General features: G+C 43.9%; 1 protein-coding gene across 3 annotated transcripts in view; it reads left to right on the top strand.

Moving 5' to 3' along the window:
* The window catches only part of CCDC25 (coiled-coil domain containing 25), a 60,441-nt gene extending 39,766 nt beyond the window's left edge, over positions 1 to 20,675 (top strand). The window contains exon 9 of one of the 3 annotated variants that reach the window (XM_061200731.1): positions 20,404 to 20,675. In XM_061200731.1, coding sequence (XP_061056714.1) covers positions 20,404 to 20,481 — 78 coding nt within the window. In that variant the 3' untranslated portion in view covers positions 20,482 to 20,675. Of the gene's footprint in view, positions 1 to 6,967; positions 7,350 to 20,403 lie in introns of those variants that run through there. The other 2 variants (XM_061200733.1, XM_061200735.1) reach the window with 2 other exon arrangements.
* The last annotated feature ends 524 nt before the right edge of the window (positions 20,676 to 21,199 follow it).

Here is a 21,199-nt window from a genome sequence, read left to right as displayed (position 1 = left end):
AAACTGGCAGGTTCTACGGGGTAATCTTCCCGCCTCACTGATAAATGTGTCTCTCCCCCAGATGCCCACTGGGTCAGAGTGGATGACCTTTCTCAGACACACTCTGGATTGAGTGTAAATTAGTAACCGTGCTTCTTCAATCAGGTGGCCCTCCTGCCTGATTACTGTAGGCAAACTGCTGCGAATGTCTAAAATGGGGAGACTTTGCTTCTAACATTGCCTTTGTCACCTCAGCTCTCTGCTGCTTAAGAAGGACTCCTCTCTACCGCACATTATAACATACACAGGGAGAGCTTTTGAAGAATACATCTATTTTTACTCTAGTGTGAGAGATCCTGGGGTCCACATCGTGCACATGTCCTAACTCTCAGCTGACACTGGTTTCAAATGTCAAGGCCTCTCTTCTGAATCCCCGGCGCTCAAACCTTTCTAGCTGCTCTGTGGTGGTCTCCTCCTACCTCTGCCTGTGCGATGGGTAGGTTTTTTTCCCCAGCTTCCGCGGTCCCAGAGGAAGCATCGTCCTTTTCTTTTGAGGACATTGGTTCAGTGCCAACAGGTCAAACTGTCGGCACTGAAGTCATCTCATTTCTTGCTGTTGGCATGTTTCCTCAGCTTTCTGTAGGAAAATTCCAAATTGTTGGCAGTTTTATGAGCTGTGTCCTTGATCAAATCATGCATAAAGAGGATTTCTCTTTCCAGCTCTGCCTTCGGTTTCCCCACTCTGATCTGCGTGCAGGTGAGGTTCACATTATCATTTAATTTACTTCACAAACTCTGTTGTATTCCTGTAGCTTGAGAATTTATTTCTTATCCACCTTTGTTGACGTAGGGTCATGATCTTTGGGCAAGGGAAGTTTGTCACAGTGCTTGTGGTGGAACAGACTAGGATGTTTACCAAAATACGGATGGTTTTGACCTTAGCAAAGTAGGCACTAAGCTGTAGTTGAACCCCTTCAGTATCTCTTTGTTGTTGTGCTGTTTTTAACATTTTCTGAAGCCCAGATTTTGGTGAACCTTTTAACTCTTCAGTGCCAGTGGTTTCCCCCACTTGGGAAGGAAGGTATGAGCCACACATACAGCAAGATTAGAGAACGAGAGTTCAGCTCTAGCCTCTTGTTTAAGAGCGAAGCTCCTCTTCCCACATTTGCATCCGTCAGAGACGGGAAACTCTTGTCTTCCAAGCTGGAACAGGTTATGGGAAAAACTGAGCAGGATGGAGAAATGGAACACTTTACAGTTTTTCCCGAGCTGTGGTATTGAAGCCGCTTTTCTCTGATTTGAAGTACAGCATTGTGAATAATGAATCCCATACTCAGAATGATCATAGTAGAGTGGGCAACCTTTGGATTTTAAAGTAGACTGTGAAAATATCCAGCTGTACTCAAAAGTGTAAAATTAGAAACTTAAATTCCAAGCTAAATGTCCATCTTGACCCATCTGACTCCAGCAAGTATGTGACAGCTGGGAAATGAGGACAGCACGGCTGGTGCTTCAGCAGGCTCACGTTCAAGTTGGGCTTCGTGAGAGCTCTTCTCTGCCAGGTGCACGTGGGCCCAGCACAGGGCAAGAGACTCGTGTGCATTTTATCATTTCACAAATGAAATGGATGATGCCACCCACGTATTCATCATGTTCTGGATGAATGATATGTGAAATAGAATAAAAGCTGATAGTTTGAGAAGAACCAAGTGTGTGTGTGGGATTTCACTTTTACTTTTCTCCTCCATGACGCAGTCTCACTGATGGGATGTGTAATTATTTTAGGCAAGTAGGAAGAAGGAGATTCTCGGCTACCTGAGATGATGCCCTTCGAACAGTCAGTTTTGCCCTTTAGCAGGAAGAAGAGAGCAAATTAGAGTAAAGGGAAGATGGCCCAAGAATTCCAGGAAGAGAACTGAAGAACTCGGAGCCTGAGGGCCGTGATCTTTGAGCCCTAGAATTTGAAGTCTACAACTCATTCCCCACCCCCCTAGAGTTCCTAGGGGTCTGCCTGAGACCCTGACCCCGGAATGAGGTGCAAAACATGCAGACTTGCTGGAATGGTATCACTGATGAATGTCGTATCTCTGGGCCAGTGTTCTGTTTATACAGTCACCCCTTCTGTGACAGTGCTTATTCTAACGTTACCCAGTGTGTTGGCAGGAGGTATCAGGATAGAAGGAACCACAGAAACAGTCAGGCTTCGCTCCCAGCTATAAAAAGCATGTTTGACTTCTTAAATGTTTATTAGAGGATGCTGGGTTCTGTTTGTCACTAGTCAAGGCAATACCTGTGCCCTTTTGGTTTTAACTGCCTTAGCTACTAGAATCCTGGGGTTTAAGGTTTTGAGTAAATCAACCTATCTGGGGAATGTAGGTTGAAATCAGACTTTTCATACAGAAAAATGTAGAGATCCGTGTGTATTCTTGGTGGACTCAGGAGTACACTGAAAATACAAATAGCTATCTAACGCCATGTGTTAACCATGGCTTACCATTAGAATATACGTACCTCCATTTTCTCACAATTGATTGCTTTGTTTTTTCTTGCTGATTTCATGGTGTCAATTATTGGAGGAACTCCAAGCTCTCCACCTTAGTGGTTATGACTGCAGTTCTGTACTGTGCCAGGTGAAATAAGAAACAGGTCTCTGTGTTGGCATGCGCCAGTGGGCTCTGACTAGGCATTTTCTGCTTCTGTTGACAGCCAAGGAACAGAGGCCAGGGGAAATGAACGCTTACCCTAGAATCCCATGTAGCTTTTGCTAGTTCCCAGCCCTGGTGAGTGGGTGTCAGTGTTTAAGGCTAAAATAAAAAGGAATTCTCCAAAGTCAGTATTGTTTTTCAATCCCACATCAACCCCATCCTGTAACCACTGCATTAAAAATATAAGATTAATGGCCTGACATTTCACATCCTGCCTAGATGAAGGCTTAGCTGCCTGTGTTCTTGCTGGTATTTTGGTTTCTGCCTCAGCAGTTTGCCTTGTAGAGAGAAGGTCAACATTTGCTTATGATTTCTGGGATATGCTTATGAGAACGGGATCTTCCAGGTGTTGAGGGCTATTCTGTGGCTCTTGAACTGTTTTAGCTGTTAGTCAGATTCAGGGTCAACAGGTTAAAATTGCAGATTGAGAAATGTAAAGAGAAAAATACAGTTCGAGGCAATGGCCTTTTATCCGTCTCAGCCTTGCCAGAATTATCTTCAGTTGTGAAGCCCCTCGCTTCGTTATAATAATCCCTTCAAAACTCTGAAATTTTTGTTCTTTGGTTAATGTACTCTGCACCCAATGAGGCTTACCTAACTTATTTCCAAACTAGAATTGCTTTAAGAAGAGTTTTAGGAAAAGGATGGAAGGTCTGAAATAGTCAAGGCTTAAATTTAGTCACAGGAAAAGCTGTACTCGTGCCCATGGTTGGAAAATGTTTCCTTTTTCAACAAGAAGGGAGAGGGCAACCTGTGTTCCTGCCCGCCTCCCGCCCCTCGGCGAGGCCCCTCGGCGAGGCCCCTCGAGGTCCTGCTCCTGCCGTGGCGGAAAGCGTTCCGCTGCCATGTTTAAGTCCAGTGATCGATTAGGGCTTTATTGTCATTAAGACCTTGGTGAACAGGACAATACACTGATTACCAGGACTTTTTTTCTCCCTCACATCTGTCCAGACAACTGCTCATATATCAGGGATTAAAGAGGATAAAGGAAACACACAAACCTTCCCTCACTCCAGCATGTTGACTCCTCCCTCCAAGCACCAGTGAACTCCGCTGGATCTCCAGGGATTCTGAGTTGGGAAGAATGTTTAAAATATTTCCCTTTATATGATTAGAAATTCAGCATTTAAAAGGTAGAAAAGGGCACAGGTATTTTAGGGCAGTGAAACTACTGTGGATGATACTCTGATGGTGGATACATGTCATTATACGTTTGTCCAAACTCATAGAATGTCCAACACCTAGTGAACCCAACTGCGAACTGTGGACTCTGGGTGATAATGACGCATCATGTAGGTTCATCAGCTGTAATGGACGTACCATTCGTGAGGGGTGTTGATGGTGGGGAGGCTGTGTGCATGTGAGGGGGGCAGGGGGTACGTGGGAACTCTCTGTACCTTCCACTCAATTTTGCAGTGAACCTAAAACTGCTCTAAAAAATAAAGTCTACTTAAAAGAAAATATGGGTAGAGTGGTAAATGTTCCCAGTTCCCCTTCTTGGAGGCTACCAGTAGTACCAGTTTTTTATTAAAGGCAGAATGTCTAGATCTGGACTCAGCTGAGCTCAGGGATTCGGCCTGCTTCTCAGCCCGGATGTACCAGCGGCTCAGCGAAGGGGGAGTATGGGGGGACTGCTCTATGCTTTTGCCTCCTGGGGCATTGAATCCAAGAGAAAATGCCCAGCCCCTTCCCAGAGTCACCCCTCGCTGGGGCTTAGGGGAAGGTCAGGAGTTCAGAAATGGAGAGGAACGAGAGGACGAGTGGTGTCTTGGTGTCCCCATCCACGAAACAACCTCTGCCTGGACACGGAGGTACAGGACGGGTTCTCTCTCAGTAAACTCCCGAGTTCCAATTAAAATCTGAGCGCAGTGGAGAACGAACAAAGGAAGAAAACTGCTTACTTTCATCTCAGTTTGTGCTTGGGGGTGGGGAGTGGGTGGGAGCAGGACTGGCCTCAGGCAACTCGGGATGTCAGCACCCCAGCCCCACTTCGGTTCTATCTCCCGCCCCCAGCTTGCTACCTTAGCTACCCTGCATCCCAGCGCCTCTTCTTAGTATGGCGGAAAGGACGGGAGAGAAGATCTAGTGTGGGTGAGGATATGCCCAGTATCGTGAAGGAGAGGGAGCCGTACACCATTTTCACCCTAGATTTTACCTTTAGGAGTGTGCATGTTAGGATGTAACTCAGCTCCTTTACTATGTGACTTAACGACAAGTCACTTGTCCCCTCTGGGCCTCCTGTTGCCCACTGGAGAGAGGAATAGGACTAGAGGAAGGGTTATAAATCCCAGTGCTACGGGGGGCAGGCCGGTGACGGGAATGAGGGCCGGTGAGGCGAGGTGGGCAAGTGTGTGCGCACACGTGTGGGTAGCTCTTCTAAAGGGGGCAGGTGCCGCTGAGCTCCAGCTGCGAATTGCTCCAGGGAAATCAAGTTCCATAAAACAAGCCAGTGCATAACGTTCCTTGAAGGAGCTGAACTTGACAGGGGAAAAAGAGCATTTTAATTTCACCTTCCACAATGGTCTGCTTTCCCTACCCTTGGATGACATCTTGGATGAACAGGTCAGATTCCATGACTTTCTGACCGCTTCCCAGGATAGGAACAGTTACAGTTTTAAATTACAGTTTCCTTTTATGTATTAAAAATTCCAGTCTTATATAGAATGGATAAACAACAAGGTCCTACTGTATAGCACAGGGAACTATGTTTGATATCCTGTGATAAACCATAATGGAAAAGAATAGGAAAAAGAAAATATGTATGTATAACTGAGTCACTTTGCTGAACAGCAGTAATTAACACAACGTTGTGATTCAACTATATTTCAATAAAAAATAAATTAAAAAAAATTCCAGTATCATTTAAATCCAAACTTTAACCACAAATAGGATTCCAAACTTCAACCCGCCTTCTAGTTCAGGTCTGATTCTTCACTCTGCCTCTTCCAGCTCTCCCTGGGCTCCCCGTGCCCCCCAGCAGCTGGCTCCTCTAGGGGCAGGGCAGAGGCTAGAAAGGTAGGTTTAAGGAGGGTTGCCACTTGGTCCTCCTTTACAGGAGCCAATGGGAGGGGTCCTTTGGGATAAGCACTATTGTAATCTGGCTATTGGTGTGTCTTGCAGGTAGAATGTGGATATACTCAACTACTTACTGCTCTCAGTTTTGAGACTTCACGAATATCCAATAGCAAATTACATTACAAATCTGGTTTTTAAGTCAAATTTCCAAATGTGTATATGGTAGCTCAAAATTATTCAGCACTGCTAGATCCAATCAGACCTGTCCATGGGCTGTCTGTCGCCCACGGGCTATCAGTTTGAGGGCTCTGGGTTAGAAGAGTTCTAAGGTCTCTTGCAGTCCTCATCATCTGTGAATTTATGCTTTTCCTAGATTTAGTAAGAACCACTGGAAGTCCTCTAAGCTTTTCCCCTTATAGGAAGGGTCCCTCCCCCCTAGGAATTCTGGGTGGCAGAGGCCTCCTGGAAATGTTTTATCCTGAGTAGACACCTCCAGCATTCTGAAGAAGCAGGAGATGAAGGGAAGGGCCAGATGGTGGCAGGAGAGAACAGCATGAGTCAGCTTCCGTCCGGTTGTAGTTCCGGGTGTCCCTCTGAGCCCGTATTGCATTCTTGCAGTTGGATGGGAGGTTGACACGGGACCTCAGGGACCCCTCCAGCACCGAGAATCTTGAAGCACATCAGGAAAAGAGATGCTTCTGTTGGTGGGGGTGGGGTCTCAAAGCTCTTGGCCATTGAAATCTCAGAAATGCGGGGTAGAAGGTGCCCGAACCTTCTAAACCAATGCCATGTATCGATCTAAAAAGAAGCTGGGGGAATTCCCTGGTGGTCCAATAGTTAAGACTCCACACTTCCACTGCAGGGGACGCGGGTTCGATCCCTGTTTGAGATGCCGCATGCCACGTGGTGCAGCCAAAAAAAAAAAAAAAGTCAAAACGTAAGGCTTATATTTGAAAACAAATCTCTCTTGTTTGAGAATCAGCCTCTTGCTTTCCTTCCCAGGCATAATGCACAAGTTGCACTGAATCATGGAATTTCATAGAACCGTAGCCCGTGGAGGTTGGAAGGGACCTGAAACATTATTTAAACCAATCGTACTCTTCTGTGTCCTTTCCAACCACCCGTAACAGAGCTCCTCCACTCTTGGCGTGAATGCATCCAGAGACGGGAAGCTCATGAATTTTTAAAGCCATTTGACTATTAGAAAGTTACTTGATTGAGCCAAAGTCAGCCTCACAGTAACATACCCATCGTTCTGTCTTCTGCAGCTACCCTGGGCAAGTTGAATTCCTCTTCCATGTAACAGCCTTGAAAGGTTTGATGACAGCTGTCAACTGCCACCTGTGATTCCTCCTAAACTCCCATTAGCAGGAAAAGCAGGCATCTGAGGACAGATGATGGTGCCTCATATCACCTGAGTCAAGTCCCCTCCTCCCAGGGAAAGAGCAGCTCCCCAACTGTGCACGGTCTCTGGCCATGACCCCAGTGGCTCGCACAGAGCAGGGTAAAGACCATTCTCCACGCCTAGCCTAGATCACCTGACTCTTTGACTGACATTATCAGCTAAGTCCCCTAAGTCTTTTCCACACATCATGTTGATTAGACTATTGGAACTTTGGGGGAGTTTTTTGGACCAGAGAGCTTCAGATTTATTCCTTTCAATTTTTTTTTTTTTTTTTTTACTGTAAAATGTAACAAACACTCAAAAGAATGCATGGAAAGATATATTCATTTTCAAGGATAATAATAATATAAATACTGTGTTCCATTGCCCAAGCTAAGAAATTAGAACAGTAGCCCCCCACAGACCCTTAGTTCCTGTCCCTAGTCACATCCCTTCCTTCCCTCTCAACTCTCCTGGCGTCTGTGATTATCATTCCCTTGCTTTTCTTCGTGGCTTTTATCCCCTATGCGTATTTCCCAAAACAATACACTGTTAAGTTCTGCCTATTTTGAACTTTATATAAAGGGACTCATTGTGATTTTTTCTATGACTTGCTTCTTTCACTCAATATTATGTGTTTAATTAATTTTCCCTATTAAAGATATCTTGTTAGAGTTGAGTTAATTCTGGCTTTAATGATCTCCTCTAACCCTTTATAAATATTATCTACATATTTGTAAGTATTCCTTCTATATTATCATCCAAAAAATTTTGGGCAATGTTGAATGGGTAAGTCTCAGGGTAGTACCTTCAGCAAACTTCTAGAAACATCCCTTCTGACTGAGATTAATGGATTATTTAGCACTCTTTGGGCACAGTCACCCAGTAACTAATTCTCCTAGTTTTACTTTAATTCTGACGATATTTTCCTACTTGCTCACATGATTATCAAAAAACACCTTGCTACTATACATAAAATAGATAAACAACAAGGACCTACTATATAGCACAGGGAACTATATTCTGGAAAAGAATCTAAAAAAGAATATATATATGTATAGCTGAATCACTTTGCTGTACACCTGAAACTAACACAACATTGTAAATCAACTATATTTTAGTATTAAACCCCCCCCACCACAAAACCTTGCTTGAAATCCAGATAAACTATATTTATGGCATTTTCCTGATCTACCAGTCCAGCAGACTTGTCAAAATGAGGCTTAGAGAACATGTATTGGCTCCAAGTAATTGCTCTACTGTTTTTTAAAGAGCATAAAGCAGCCTTTTGGTTTCCATGATTTTGTCAGAGATTGAGGGCAAGCTCACCAAGCCTATAGTTGTGGGAAATCGCCTTCGACCTTTGAAAAATCAGACCTATGTTTTCTGACCTGTTGCTTTCCATGATTTCTCAAAGTTCTCAAACAGCATTGAGAGACCCCCCTTCACAAGTTTTCAATACCTGGAGTGTCCTTGATCTGGACCAGGAATCAGAGGCAACTAATCCCCTAAGACAAGGAAGGCATTTTACTGCAGAGGTGGGAAGAGGACAAAGCTCTTAAAGATTGGCTTCCAGAAAGTGGTAGGCGAAGTAATTTTAAGAAATTGGCAATAGGCACGGTATTAAGAATTTGAGAGCGAAAGACCAAGGTTGAGATAGTCCCTGGAGTAATGAAAAGCGTGCTATTACGGGAAAAGGGATCAGATTGCCGAAGAAGTGGCAGAGTTAGAATGATTTTGTAGTCGGTCCATTTAGCATGGAATGATAACTTTCTCCACCAGCCAACTCCCAGCCAAGGAACAGGAGAGGAGAGAGAAGACAGGACAGTCCAGGGCAGAGGGGTAAATTGAGAAGAGTTGAGGCCATTGGCAAGGGCAGCATCCAAAGGGCTGAGGGGCTCCAGCCCTCAGGGGCAGGAAATCAGACGGCATGAGAGTGGAGTGGGCGGGGGAGACGGGACAGGTGATGTGACTGGGGGTCCGCGGAGAGGTGAGTGGGTTATGGTTATGGTAGGAAAGGGAAGCCACCGAGCGTGAGGCCGGGAGGATGGACACAGAGTAGGGTGACGACGTGGCCTGGGGAAGGGGTGCTGCGTGCTGCTGAAGACGGACCCGGGGGTGACGTCAGGGTGGGAGCAGGCTCAGGGGGGGCATCCCCAGGCAGGCGAGCACCACGGACCAGGTCAGGGCGCCAGGCCCACGTTAGGTGCCAGAGCCACTGTAGTTGAAGAGGAAAGTGCCAGAAACAGATGAACTTCAAAGGAGGAGCAGGGGATGGTGATGGGTTCGTGGCCTGGAGGTCTCAGCAGGGAACAAGGCAGAGTTCCCTACATGGCCACAGAGTGTGATGGCAGTGGGAGATGACCCCCTGGGACAGGGGAGAGCCACTTTGGCTAAGGAGGAGGGTGAAGGAGGGAAAGGGTTTGAGAGTGAACGAAAATTCGCGGTGACAAAGCTGGAAGGTCGGGGCTTTGTGACAGCAGTTCCAGGAGTCAGCCTTTCAGGAGGGGGGCGGAGGCTGGTTGGTGAGTTGCAGGATGTAGCAGGGGAGCTGGTGGATGGTTTTTCAAAGAGAGCTCTGTGGATAATAGGGATGAAGGCACCAAGAGTTGGGAGGCCTGGGACTTCCCTGGTGGTCCAGTGGTTAACACTTCGCCTTCCAATACAGGGTGTGCGTGTTCGATCCCTGGTTGAGGAGCTAAGATCCCACGTGCCTCATGGCCAAAAAACCAGAACATAAAACAGAAACAATATTGTAATAAATTCAATAAAGACTTTAAAAATGGTCCACATCAAAAAAAAAAATCTTTAAAAAAGAGTTGGCAGGCCTCTGTGAGGGCCAGGAGTGACCTTGCTGAAGCCTCAAACTACCCCATGGGGTAGTTCATGAATACGATCTCTCTTTTAGAGATGTGAAGCCCAGGGGAGATGTGAACAAAAACAATGGGTGCCCTGCACCCAGGGCCTGCCTGTGTCTTTATTCAATTTCACGACCAAAGAGCACCTGCCCCAATGGGAGGAGGTCATCACCAGGGCAGGTCACCCATTCAGCACAGTTCTTGCCAGCTTTCCCAGGGCAGACGAAATGTCTAAGACCTTTAAAAGCATGGATGCGCTACCAAATTCAAATAGAAACCAGCACACAAATACGTGTTCAACTACTGTCTACAAATGTAATAGTAGTCTGCCATCCTTATGCTTAGATTTAGCATAGAAACATTTCATTTCAAACTTCTAAGTTAGCAATGCGCATTGATTATTGAGAAACTGTACTCATTTGTAAACTATTTGAATTAATCAAAGCCAAAGAACCGCTGAATCATCCCTGAATTAAGGTTGAGCTCCAGAGTCCTGAGTATTCCTGGCAAGACACCCAGTCTCACTGACTTTTGTCTCATCAGAGGCCACCACTAATCCCAATTGTCTTTCATCAGTCATTGCCAAAGGTCAGAACTGATCACCAAACTCCAGGGCCTTTATGAGCAATAAGCCAGCCCTGTCCCCATCCTTGCTTTATTTTTTAATTTATTTTTTGCTTTTTTTTTTTTAATCTCTTGCTTTACTTTTCTCCACAGCACTTATCACCATCTGCCACACTATCTATTTTTTGTATCTGTTTCTTGGGCCCCAGCCCACATAGGCTCCATAAGGGCAGGGGTTTTTGTTAACTCTGTACCCCAATATCTAGAACAGTGCCTGACTCAGAGTGGGCATGCAATGCATATTTGCTGAATGAATGACACTTCCCAAAGTGAAGTTTAAAAACAGCTTCCAAATTTTACAGCAAATCCAAATACATATTTAATGGGTTTATGTTTAATTAAATACATTTTACTGCATTTAGGAAATTTCCTGGATGTCCAGTGGTTAGGGCTCTGTGCTTCCACTGCAGGGGGCATGGGTTCAATCCTTGGTTGGGGAACTAAGATCCCATAAGCCACGTGGCATGGCCAAAAAAAAAAATTATTGCATTTAATGTAAGATGGGCTGGAGCTTCCAAAAACGGTAACAGGGACTTGGATGGTTTTTAAATGGCCTTGTTCATGAAGCTGGGAAGTACCTTAGAGATCAGCCAGAACAGAGATATGCCCTGATTTGATTATCCAGGGCAGAGGCTGGACTGAATCAGGGTCCTAGGCCTGTACTCTTTCTGCAGCCCACCCCCACTCCCAAAGTGGGTGGAGCATGTGGTGAGTGTCTTAGCGGGCTTGCCATGAAACCAATGATGCTTAATGTGTAGGGTCACCTCACTTGCACAGACCCCCTTCCAAGGTCTGTGTCTAATTTTGCATTTGTAATGTTATGCACCTTTTCCTAAAGAGGGCAAATGGTATAAGCTTCAGGCTGCCCCAAACTGGGAGCTACCCAGTCGTAGGCACAAACAGAATGGCCTACCCTCACCCTCCCTGCCACCCCATACACACATCCATACATGAGTGACCTGCCTCCCAGGCCCACCAGGCCCCAAACTTGGAGAACAAGACAAGATTCCCAACCAGGGCTTAGGAAGGACCTGCAACGACCTGATTGGAGAGGTTGAAAATGGGCCTGTTTTGGGGGAGAAATCCCTCCTCTTCCCGGGGGGGGGGGGGTGACGATCTTTGGCCTTGCTGGAGAGATCCAGGAAGGGGCAGGACCTGACTAGGGCTGGGATTGAGACGGGAGGGAAGTGGGCAGGGCACAACCTTTAAAAGAATGACATATGAATAAACTGTTGAGAACCGAATAGGCTCAAGGTGGCGGGAGATTCAACTTCCAGTAGACCTTGAGCCTCATTATACGCTATCGTAATACATTAGCATACGCTAAGTGACACACCCAAGGGCGACAATTCCAAGGCCTACCATAAAAGGCCAAAAAGTGGGCAGTAGCCCAATTCCTGGAAATTCCTATCCCTTCTTCAAGGTAGTTGGAATAATCCTCCCACTTATTAGCCTATGAAATTACCCAGCCCATAAAAACTAACCACCCCATATTTCAGGGCCACTCTCACCTTCTAAGATGAGCCACACTCTGTCTATGGAGCGTATGTATCTCTCTCGATAAATCTACTTCTTATCACTTTACCCCTCACTGAATTCCTTCTGCAACAAGACGTAAAGAACCTGAGCTTCATTAAGTCCTGAGACCAGGTGTGCAATTTCAGCAGGGAGATTGTGAGTTTGAGTCCCAGTCTAGGGTGTGCAGTTTCAGGATGGTGGGGGAGAGAACAGAGTCCTGCCCAGGGTGCCTATTCCCTCCATACACACCCCAGAAAAGGGTCTGGGAAGACCTGAGCCTAAAGCTCCCATGAAGGACAAAGGGGAAACCTGGGCCCGGAGAGCGTGTGCACGGCTCTGGCTCCACCCAGCTCCTGCTACTTCGCATCCTTCAGCCTCACTGGACTCTTCTGCTGCCTTGGGCAAGGCTGGAGACTGGGCCTCCAGCATCAGGACTGTCTGGCCCTTCTTGATTCTCAATTGACAGAGAGGGTTAGGTGTCCTTCCTTACCCAGCTGAAGCTCAGCCTTTGCGCACCAAGTGTCTCCTGTCACCTCCATAACCTCCCCAGCTGCTGCTCTCTCCTGGGGAAGAGCCCTGTCCCCTCCCTTCCTTTGACCTGGCCAACTCCTGCTTATCCTTGAAGACTTAGCTCAAATATCTCCAGGAAGCCATCTTTAGGCTGAGTCACCTGCTTTTTCTCTCTATTCCTGGTTCTTTGCAATGACCTGTATGTTTCCACTTCTCAAAGTAAATTGTAAGCAATTACTCCTTACCAGAGAGTAAGGACTGTGTCTTTTATCTCTTACCTCCCAAGACATTTTGATGGCAGAAATCCTAAATAAGTGAGGAGGGTTGGCTATTTAAAGGCAACTGGGAATGGAGACAATTAGCTTGTAATTGACTACATTTGCTTCTCCAATTGCAAAGAGAAGCTACTTCACCTGCAAGAAGAAATGCACATTGTTCCATTCTGGGAGATTTTTAGGACATGGAGTTTTTGAAGACAGAAACAGGGGAATAAACAACAGACATTTACTAAGCACCTCCTATATATAGTGCCAGATATAGTGTTGTTTAATCCTTAAGACCCCTTCGCTATTATGCACATTAAACAGATGAGGAAACTGAGACCTTCAGAAGTAAAGTGCTTTGCTCAGCATCACCCAGCCTAGGCCTCATCTCCATTCTGAGAAGTATCATCATTACCCCTCCCATCTCTCCCTGTGTGGGTAGGATCAAGCTTGCTGCTGTCTCTGTCTTCAAAAACTCCACGTCCTGAAAATCTCCCAGAATGGAACAACCTGCATTTCTTCTTGCAGGTGAAGTAGCTTTTCTTCGCATTAAAATACTTTCTAAGGTATGACATTCCAAACATAACGCTCTTCTATTATCTTCTATTTATGTCCTGACACTGTTGGATGTCTGAGCTTAGCTGATTTAGAGGGAGGGAAAGTGATTATACTTTTGCTTTCCAAAGAAGAACATAGGAATTTTTTTCTGTGTTTCTGAAGTTAGTTATAAGAGTACGGACACCTTACTTCAAAGAAGGGGAGAGAAGATAAGGGCGTAAGATTTTTGCTTTTATACAGTCATCTAGGTGTTTTGAAATTCTAATTAGTCCTGAAGGAGAGTGGAGAGACGTGGAGTATCCAGCCGGCACCCCCAGTCTTTCTGTCTTCAGCTGGTGAAAAGCTGAAGCTTACATATCTGGTATTGCATCTTTTGTGGCGTAAATGAATCTTTCCACTGTTCTCTATACTTTTCCCAAGAAATACTCCCCCACTCCCCTGGGAGTCTAGAGTTTTACCATTGATCCAACTTAAGTTTTGAAAACAGTAGAGCTGGAATGGGAGTTCCTCAAACTTCTGGTCTCTAGGTCTCTGTTAGGAGTCACAGGACTCCCAAATTCATTTGAAGTCCATTCTTTGCCCAGGAAAGGTCTTTACTGCTGGTCTAACGTTTAGGGGAACGTTTTTCTCAGTCCAAATGAATTCGATAAATGTTCGTGGGACATCTGACCTTTCCAGGCACGGCCTAAGGATTTGGGAAGTAGATGACTTTTCCCAAAGACACTCCTGAAGTTGACAAGTGACTAGATGAAAAAGCACCCTGAGAGCCCAGAGGAGGGGGCAATTTAGTAGCCTGGGGCAGGGAAGTTTCCATAAGAAGGCGGCATTTGATCTGGGATTCAAAGGATCGCTTCAAACATACCAGGTTGTGGAGGAGTATTCTGGGCAGAGGGTCTGCCATAGAACCAAGGCCATAGGGGCGGAGGACCTTGCAGTCAGATAATACATGAATCAAGGACTTGGCCCAGCGTTGAGTACTTGGTGCCCATCAATGTCTGTGGTCATAATAGAACCTGAGGGAGGGTCTGGGGAGGCAGGACTGAGGGGTGTGACTGGAGAAGAGAATAACAAGGAAGACTTGAGACAGACAGACAGACAGACAGGCAGACACAACCAAGTGCCACGATAAGGTTCAGGCAGTGGAGGGACATGGTCAGAGCTGTGTTTTATACTTCTTAAATTTGGTTTATTTCTCAAGTAGTTAATACTATCGCATGGTTTGAAATAAAAATTATGTTAAAAGATCTACATTGAAAAGTCTTATCCTTTTGCCTGACTGCATCTATTCTTTCACCGATGTCCAGCTGCCCTAGGTTACCCCTTTTATTAGTTGTTTTTTTATGGGGGAGGTATCATTCTAGTGTTTATCTATATATCCATCTACATTTCTATACCTGTATCTGTGTCTACATCCCTATGGAGCTCTGTAATTTTATCTTGGACCACTTTCAACCTTGCAGAAAGGTTGCAACGGTACTACAGAGAATGCACATGTACCTCTTTATCTCCGTTTATTTTTTTGTCTATTTATCTTCTATCTGTCTATCTATCTATCTATCTATCTATCTACCTATCTATCTTTCTATCTACCTACCTACCTATCTATCAAACCATGAATTCATACTGATACTTCAATTTCAATCCATACTACAGGATTTATTCTTGCATTCCCCATTTTCATATTTACACCTACTTTCTCTGTCAGTGAGAAACCTGACTCCCATTACCATCAATTTATTTACTTATTTGCTCAATCTTATGCATATAGGCAGCCACTGGGTTTTCCCTGCCATCTGCTCTAAATACCATTTTTGTGTGACTCACCATTGCTGGCCATCTCAGCCAGTGTACACAAACACACACGTAAATATTTTTATATTTCTTTTTAAGGAATTAGTTCATAGAATTGTGAGGGTTGGTTGGCAAGTTTGAAGTCTGCAGGGCAGTCTGGCAGGCTGGAGATCCAGGCAAGAGTTGAAGTTGCAATCTGGAGTCAGAAGGAGACAAGTTGGTAGAGGGGGTGGGGTGAGGGAGAGACATGAGACTAACTGGCCAGATGGTGTTGCTAAGAATGTAATACGTTTCCTATTGTTTGTGAGGTTTGGGCTAATTTGGGGAGAGTGTGTGTATGGAGTGGGGGTGAGGGAGCAGAACCCTAGAATGGAATTGGTTGGGAAGCTGCTTTACTTACCATTCACCTTATCGTGCCTGTCTACTATTATCTTTTCAACCATTAGAACCAAATTATGTCATAAAGTAAATAAGACGGGCTTATCTTGTTCCCAAAGGCGATATGGAGCTCCCCCAAATCAGGATGTCAAGAAGGACATTAAGGGGACAGAAAACAAAAAATACAAATGACCGTTAAACATATAAAGAGCTGATCAACTTTACTCATAATAGAAGAAATGCACATTTAAGCTGCACAAAGGAATCATTTCTATTCCACAGGAAAAAAGCCAGAAGTTTGACCACATTTTTTAATTCTAATAATTCTAGAAGACAAAGGGTAGAATGTACAAAAAGGCAGATCTTATCTCAACCCCTGAGTTAGATTTTGGATCCCAGGAGACTTTGCATCAAGCACACTAGAACGTGGTGGGCTGGCTGGGAGGGGAAAAGCTGCTCACTTAGTGTCCTTTCTGTGCCCTGCATGGGTGTCTGTTCCTGCGTCTCTCTGTCAGTGCTACTCTTTCTCCCCCACCTTGCTACCTTATTCATTTATCAGTATATTGATAAATATTTATTGATCACCTACTGTGTGCCAAGCACCATTTTAAGTGTTGGAGATACTCCAGCGACTAAAACTGAGAACGATTCCTGCCTGGCCTCGTGGAGCTTCTAGTCAAATTGATTCTTCTCTCCTCTCTCTCTCTCTTTCTCCCTCGTAAATTCTGTTTCCTCATGGTTTCTGCTTCCTCAAACTTTGGTTTCTCAGGCCCCTTCACGGCCCTATGTCCTCATGAGTCTCTCGACATCCTGATGGACCTTGGTGTTATCCCGAATCTTCTACTATTACCAATAGTGCTGCATTGAACAGCCTTGAACATGTTATCTTTTCATATTTATGCCAGTGTGTCTTTGGGATAGATCCCTGGAAATGGGGTTTGCTGAGTCAAATGTTTTTACATACAGACTTACATGCTAACCCTACAGTAAGTGATAGATATTACGTGGTAGTAAAGTATCAAATGTATGTTGGTAGATATTGCCAAGCTCCTCTCCAAAGAGGTTATGTGGTTTTTGTGGCTTTTCAGTCCTTTTCTATGACCCTCTCCTAACTTTCTGGACCTCTCCCCTCTATCCTCCACCCATCCTGAACTAGTCTCCTTCAGAGGGTTCTTTCTGCCAAAAATTATTACCAACTCAAATCTCTTTTCTCCCTCTAGTTATCCCGAAAATACAAAAGCAAAATGAAACATAATACACAACTGCATTTTGAGTTAGAGGCTTAACCACACTGAGAGTAATTATTTTAAATGACCTAAATATAGTAATTTGACTGTACACCCTTAGTGGGGAATACCTTAGGATAAAAAGAATTCTAAAAGATCTTAAACTCTTTTCACCAATCATATTGTTTGCAGTAGTATTGGTTTTGTTCGTCTGAAACTATTAAACATATAGTAAGGTAGAGTAAATAATCATCTTGATGTGGTTAGGAATCAAGATCTTTGGCTTAAGAGAAAAAAGATAAAAATATCAAATCAAAGAAATTAAGTAAAATTATATACTCCTAAATTTGGATTGGAAATATATATACTCCAGAAGTTTTTCCTCTCTGTTAAAAACAAACAAACAAACAAAAAATGTAGCTATTCTTTCTTTCTCATCCTCGATCTCTTTCCTTTATTTGTCTTCTTTTCTCTTGTTCAACAATTAATCCCTAAAGCCATGAGGTGCAGCTGAGGAAGAGGTGCACTCTTGGTGGGGGTCAGGATAGTGGAGCCCTGGGGTGCAGAGGGTGTCCCTGCGGAAGGGTGCGCTGCCAGCGTGTGGTCAGAGCCAACTGGGACGAGGATGGTGCCTGTGTGGAGGAGCAGCCTGACGCTGGGTGTTGGAGCGTGGGTGGATGAGGAGGGTGCCCATAGGGACAGTCAGTGGCTGCAGCCTGGAGTGGGTGTCAGAGCCCCAGTAGGGTGGGGAGAGGGCTTGTCATAGGAGAGGAAGTGGCAGCAGCTATCGGACGCTGTGGGGAATTGGCCAAATGAGTAAACATGTTATGGATAATGGGAGTGATTGCCTAACCCCCCCAGAGAAAGATGTTACAAATACAGAAGGAGAGAAAGCAGAATGGACCCTGTAGTGTTGGATTGGAATTGAACTCATTATTTCCCACAAATAGATATAGATATAGAGACAAATATAGATATGTGTGTATGTGTACAAGTTTAATCTCCCCAAGCTATGTCCACTGATAGAAGTCCTGAGGATGAAGATGCCCCATAAAGCAATAAGCCCATTTAGCATCCTGATCTTGGTTTCTAAGTATTATTCTACAATAAAGGAAGCTGTGTTCTTTGGAGAAGTGACTTATTTCACAGCTGGGACAGGCAAAGTACAAGATGAGCCTGGAATACAATGGGTACAAGTCAGAGAGACACAGAAGCTAGTCTGAAGGGGCACCTACTGGCCATATCTGGGACAATTTGTGCATCAAAGTCAACAGTGATCACAATAGATAATAACCCATGGAATAAAATAGGAAATCTAGAGTCCATATTGATATAAATATGTAAATGAAAGAATTGAAAGTTTGGCAAAGAATAGGGTATTTACATAGTTTCAAAGTACTTTTCCAAGAAATACTTAGTAATTACAAAGACGAAAAGAATTATTTTACAATGGAGAAGCCTAGCAGCTACCACCTTAATCAAGCGGTCAAAATGAACATCATTTGTAATCCAACAAACTGAAATTGTGTGTCACCTAATAAGATGCAATGAGAACCCAGCCTCACTTCCATGCTGTTTTTGCCCTGGATGCACAATCTGACTCTAATCATGAGGAAACATTAGACAGACACAAACTGTAGGACATTCCACAAAACAGCTGCCCTATAATTTTCAAAAATTCCAAAGGCATGAATTTTGGGGAAAGATGGGGAACTGTTCTAGATAGAAGGAGACTAAAGAAACACGACAGCTAAATGCAATGCATAATTCTAAACTGGATCTTTTTGTTGTAAAGGACATTACTGTAACCCTGGTAAAACAACTTGAATGTGGTATGAACACGGCATGGTAGTAAAGTATCAACGTGCATTTCCTCATTTTGATGGTTGTACTGTGCATATGGAGGAAAATGTTTTTGTTTGTTGGAAATACCAACAAAAAGTATTTGAGGGTTATGGGACATTCGTGGTAACAATTTACTCTCAAAAGGTTTTTGCTGGGGCGTGAGGAGTTCTTTGTACTTCAACTTGCAACTTTTTCATAAGTTTGATTTGTTTTCAAAAAACTAAAACAAGATAGCACATATATAATAAATGCATATATATGTATATGTGTGTGTGTATATATATATATTTCCTAGTTCTACCCATTAAAGAGACTCAGAAGCAATGATCCACCAGTAACAGTGAGTGCCTCCTGTGTGCAGATTATGAATTCAAATTCCATTTTCCACCAACAGGAATCAGAGTTCCTAAAAGAGTGTTGGATTACAGATCCAAGACAGGAAATATACGAGATAAGCCAAGAACATTTAATCATTCCTGAAAGCAAGGAAACTATCAAAGATTACTGAAGTTGGGGCAGAAAGATTCAGGAACTAAGCTGGGGAGGCCCAAAATGGGACCATTTGAACACAAGTAAGAGTAAAAAGTGCAATAGACTGAAACACATCAAAACTGTTAAAACCCATGAGTTCATGATAATAATAGGAATAATAAAAAGAACTCACAGATCATTTTTGGGTGATATAGTGGGGGAACCAATTCATTCTGAAAACATAAAAGGAAGGGGATCAAGAATTCCATCTAGGGCTTCCCTGGTGGCACAGTGGTTAAGAATCCGCCTGCCAATGCAGGGGACATGGGTTCGAGCCCTGGTCTGGGAAGATCCCACATGCCGCGGAGCAACTGGGCCCGTGAGTCACAATTACTGAGCCTGCGCGTCTGGAGCCTGTGCTCCGCAACAAGAGAGGCCGCAATAGTGAGAGGCCCGCGCACCGCGATGAAGAGTGGCCCCCGCTTACCACAACTAGAGAAAGCCCTCGCACAGAAACGAAGACCCAACACAGCCATAAATAAATAAATTAATTAATTAAAAAAAAAAAAAAGAATTCCATCTGCCTTTCTTATAGGAACTATACCTCCAGGTAATCGTTATTTGAGGAGAAAAAAATTCTCTCTGAAAGAATCCAGCTGGTACGTGAAGATGCAGTATTAGAGTCACCGCTCTGCAAAGCCCTTATGAGCTGATGGACCTAGATAATGCTCATCAGTGTCCGCTCACGTCACAGCAAGAGAGGCCGGAAGACATTACGTATCTCCTAACGGCACAACATCACCTCCGAAGTATTCTTGCTTAAAAATCGCACCTTGCATCTATAGATCTATCAGTTTACAAGAAATAGCTGGAGCAGAGGAATGATTTTTAAAAATATGACCAGCATAATCCATAATGTGGGAAACCCTATAGGAAAAATGACCAGGCTTCTTCAACAAATAAAGTTTACAAGGAAAAAGAAGGAGCAGGAATCTATAGATTCAAGGAGACTTAGGAGACATGTCGATCAAACGTTACAGGCACATTTGGGGGAAATTTGAACACTGACTGAATATTTGATGATATTATGGATTTGCTTCAAAACAATCCATTTGTGGGGATGAAAGAAGTGTGGCCATGAGTCAAGTTTTGTAAAAGGTCTGGATGATCAGATCTGAGTAGTAGTTCATTGCTCTCTACTTTTGTTATGCTTTAAATTTTCACTATAAATATTTCTAAATGTCACTAAAGTCCATGTACCTATTGGTTTCTGCCTAGGTTGTTCTGGCTCTGGTCCCTCCCCTAGCCTGCCGCCTACCACATCCAAGGAGAGCAGGAGGTCCTCTGTGTCAATAGTGTCTCCTTTAACAGAAAACCTTCCTCTCCCTCCATCCAACGATAAGTGAGCAGAAACAAGAGAAGAGGTTGATGAGGTGGATAGTGTAGGGTCTTGAACTTAGAGCCTCCAATAACAAACATAAGGGGGGGAGAGATAAATTGGGAATTTGGGATTAACAGATACATGCTACTATATATAAAATAGATAAACAACAAGGACCTACTGTATAGCACAGGAAACTATATTCAGTACCTTGTAATAACCTATAATGGAAAATAATCTGAAAAAGAATATATATATGTAACTGAATATATATATATATATATATATGTATAATGGAATCACTTTGCTGTATACCTGAAACACTGTAAATCAACTATACTTCAATAAAAACATTTAAAAATAAATAAATAAATAAATATAACGTTAACTGCCCCCCCCCACCAAAAAAAGTAAAGAGTGCTTGTGAGGCTCAAATCTCTGAAAAATTACATATGAAAGAGCCTGTATGTAGAAAATGATATGCAAATGTAAGGTGAGATTGTTTTTATTTTCTATTCTTTCTCCTAAACAGAATTTTTCTTGGCCCCATGCTATAGAAATATAGGAACAGGAGGATGGGGGAATTGTTCAGGCCTAAGAGAAGGCTCTCTTCGATTTTCTGCAACCACATACCACTGAATTTGCTGACCTGGGGATCCTGGCATCTGTGTCCTAGGGTGGAGCTGCCTGGAC

This window comes from Eubalaena glacialis, chromosome 9, assembly GCF_028564815.1.
Source record: "Eubalaena glacialis isolate mEubGla1 chromosome 9, mEubGla1.1.hap2.+ XY, whole genome shotgun sequence".
Lineage (NCBI taxonomy): Eukaryota > Metazoa > Chordata > Mammalia > Artiodactyla > Balaenidae > Eubalaena > Eubalaena glacialis.
This window is presented reverse-complemented; position numbering and strand designations above follow the sequence as displayed.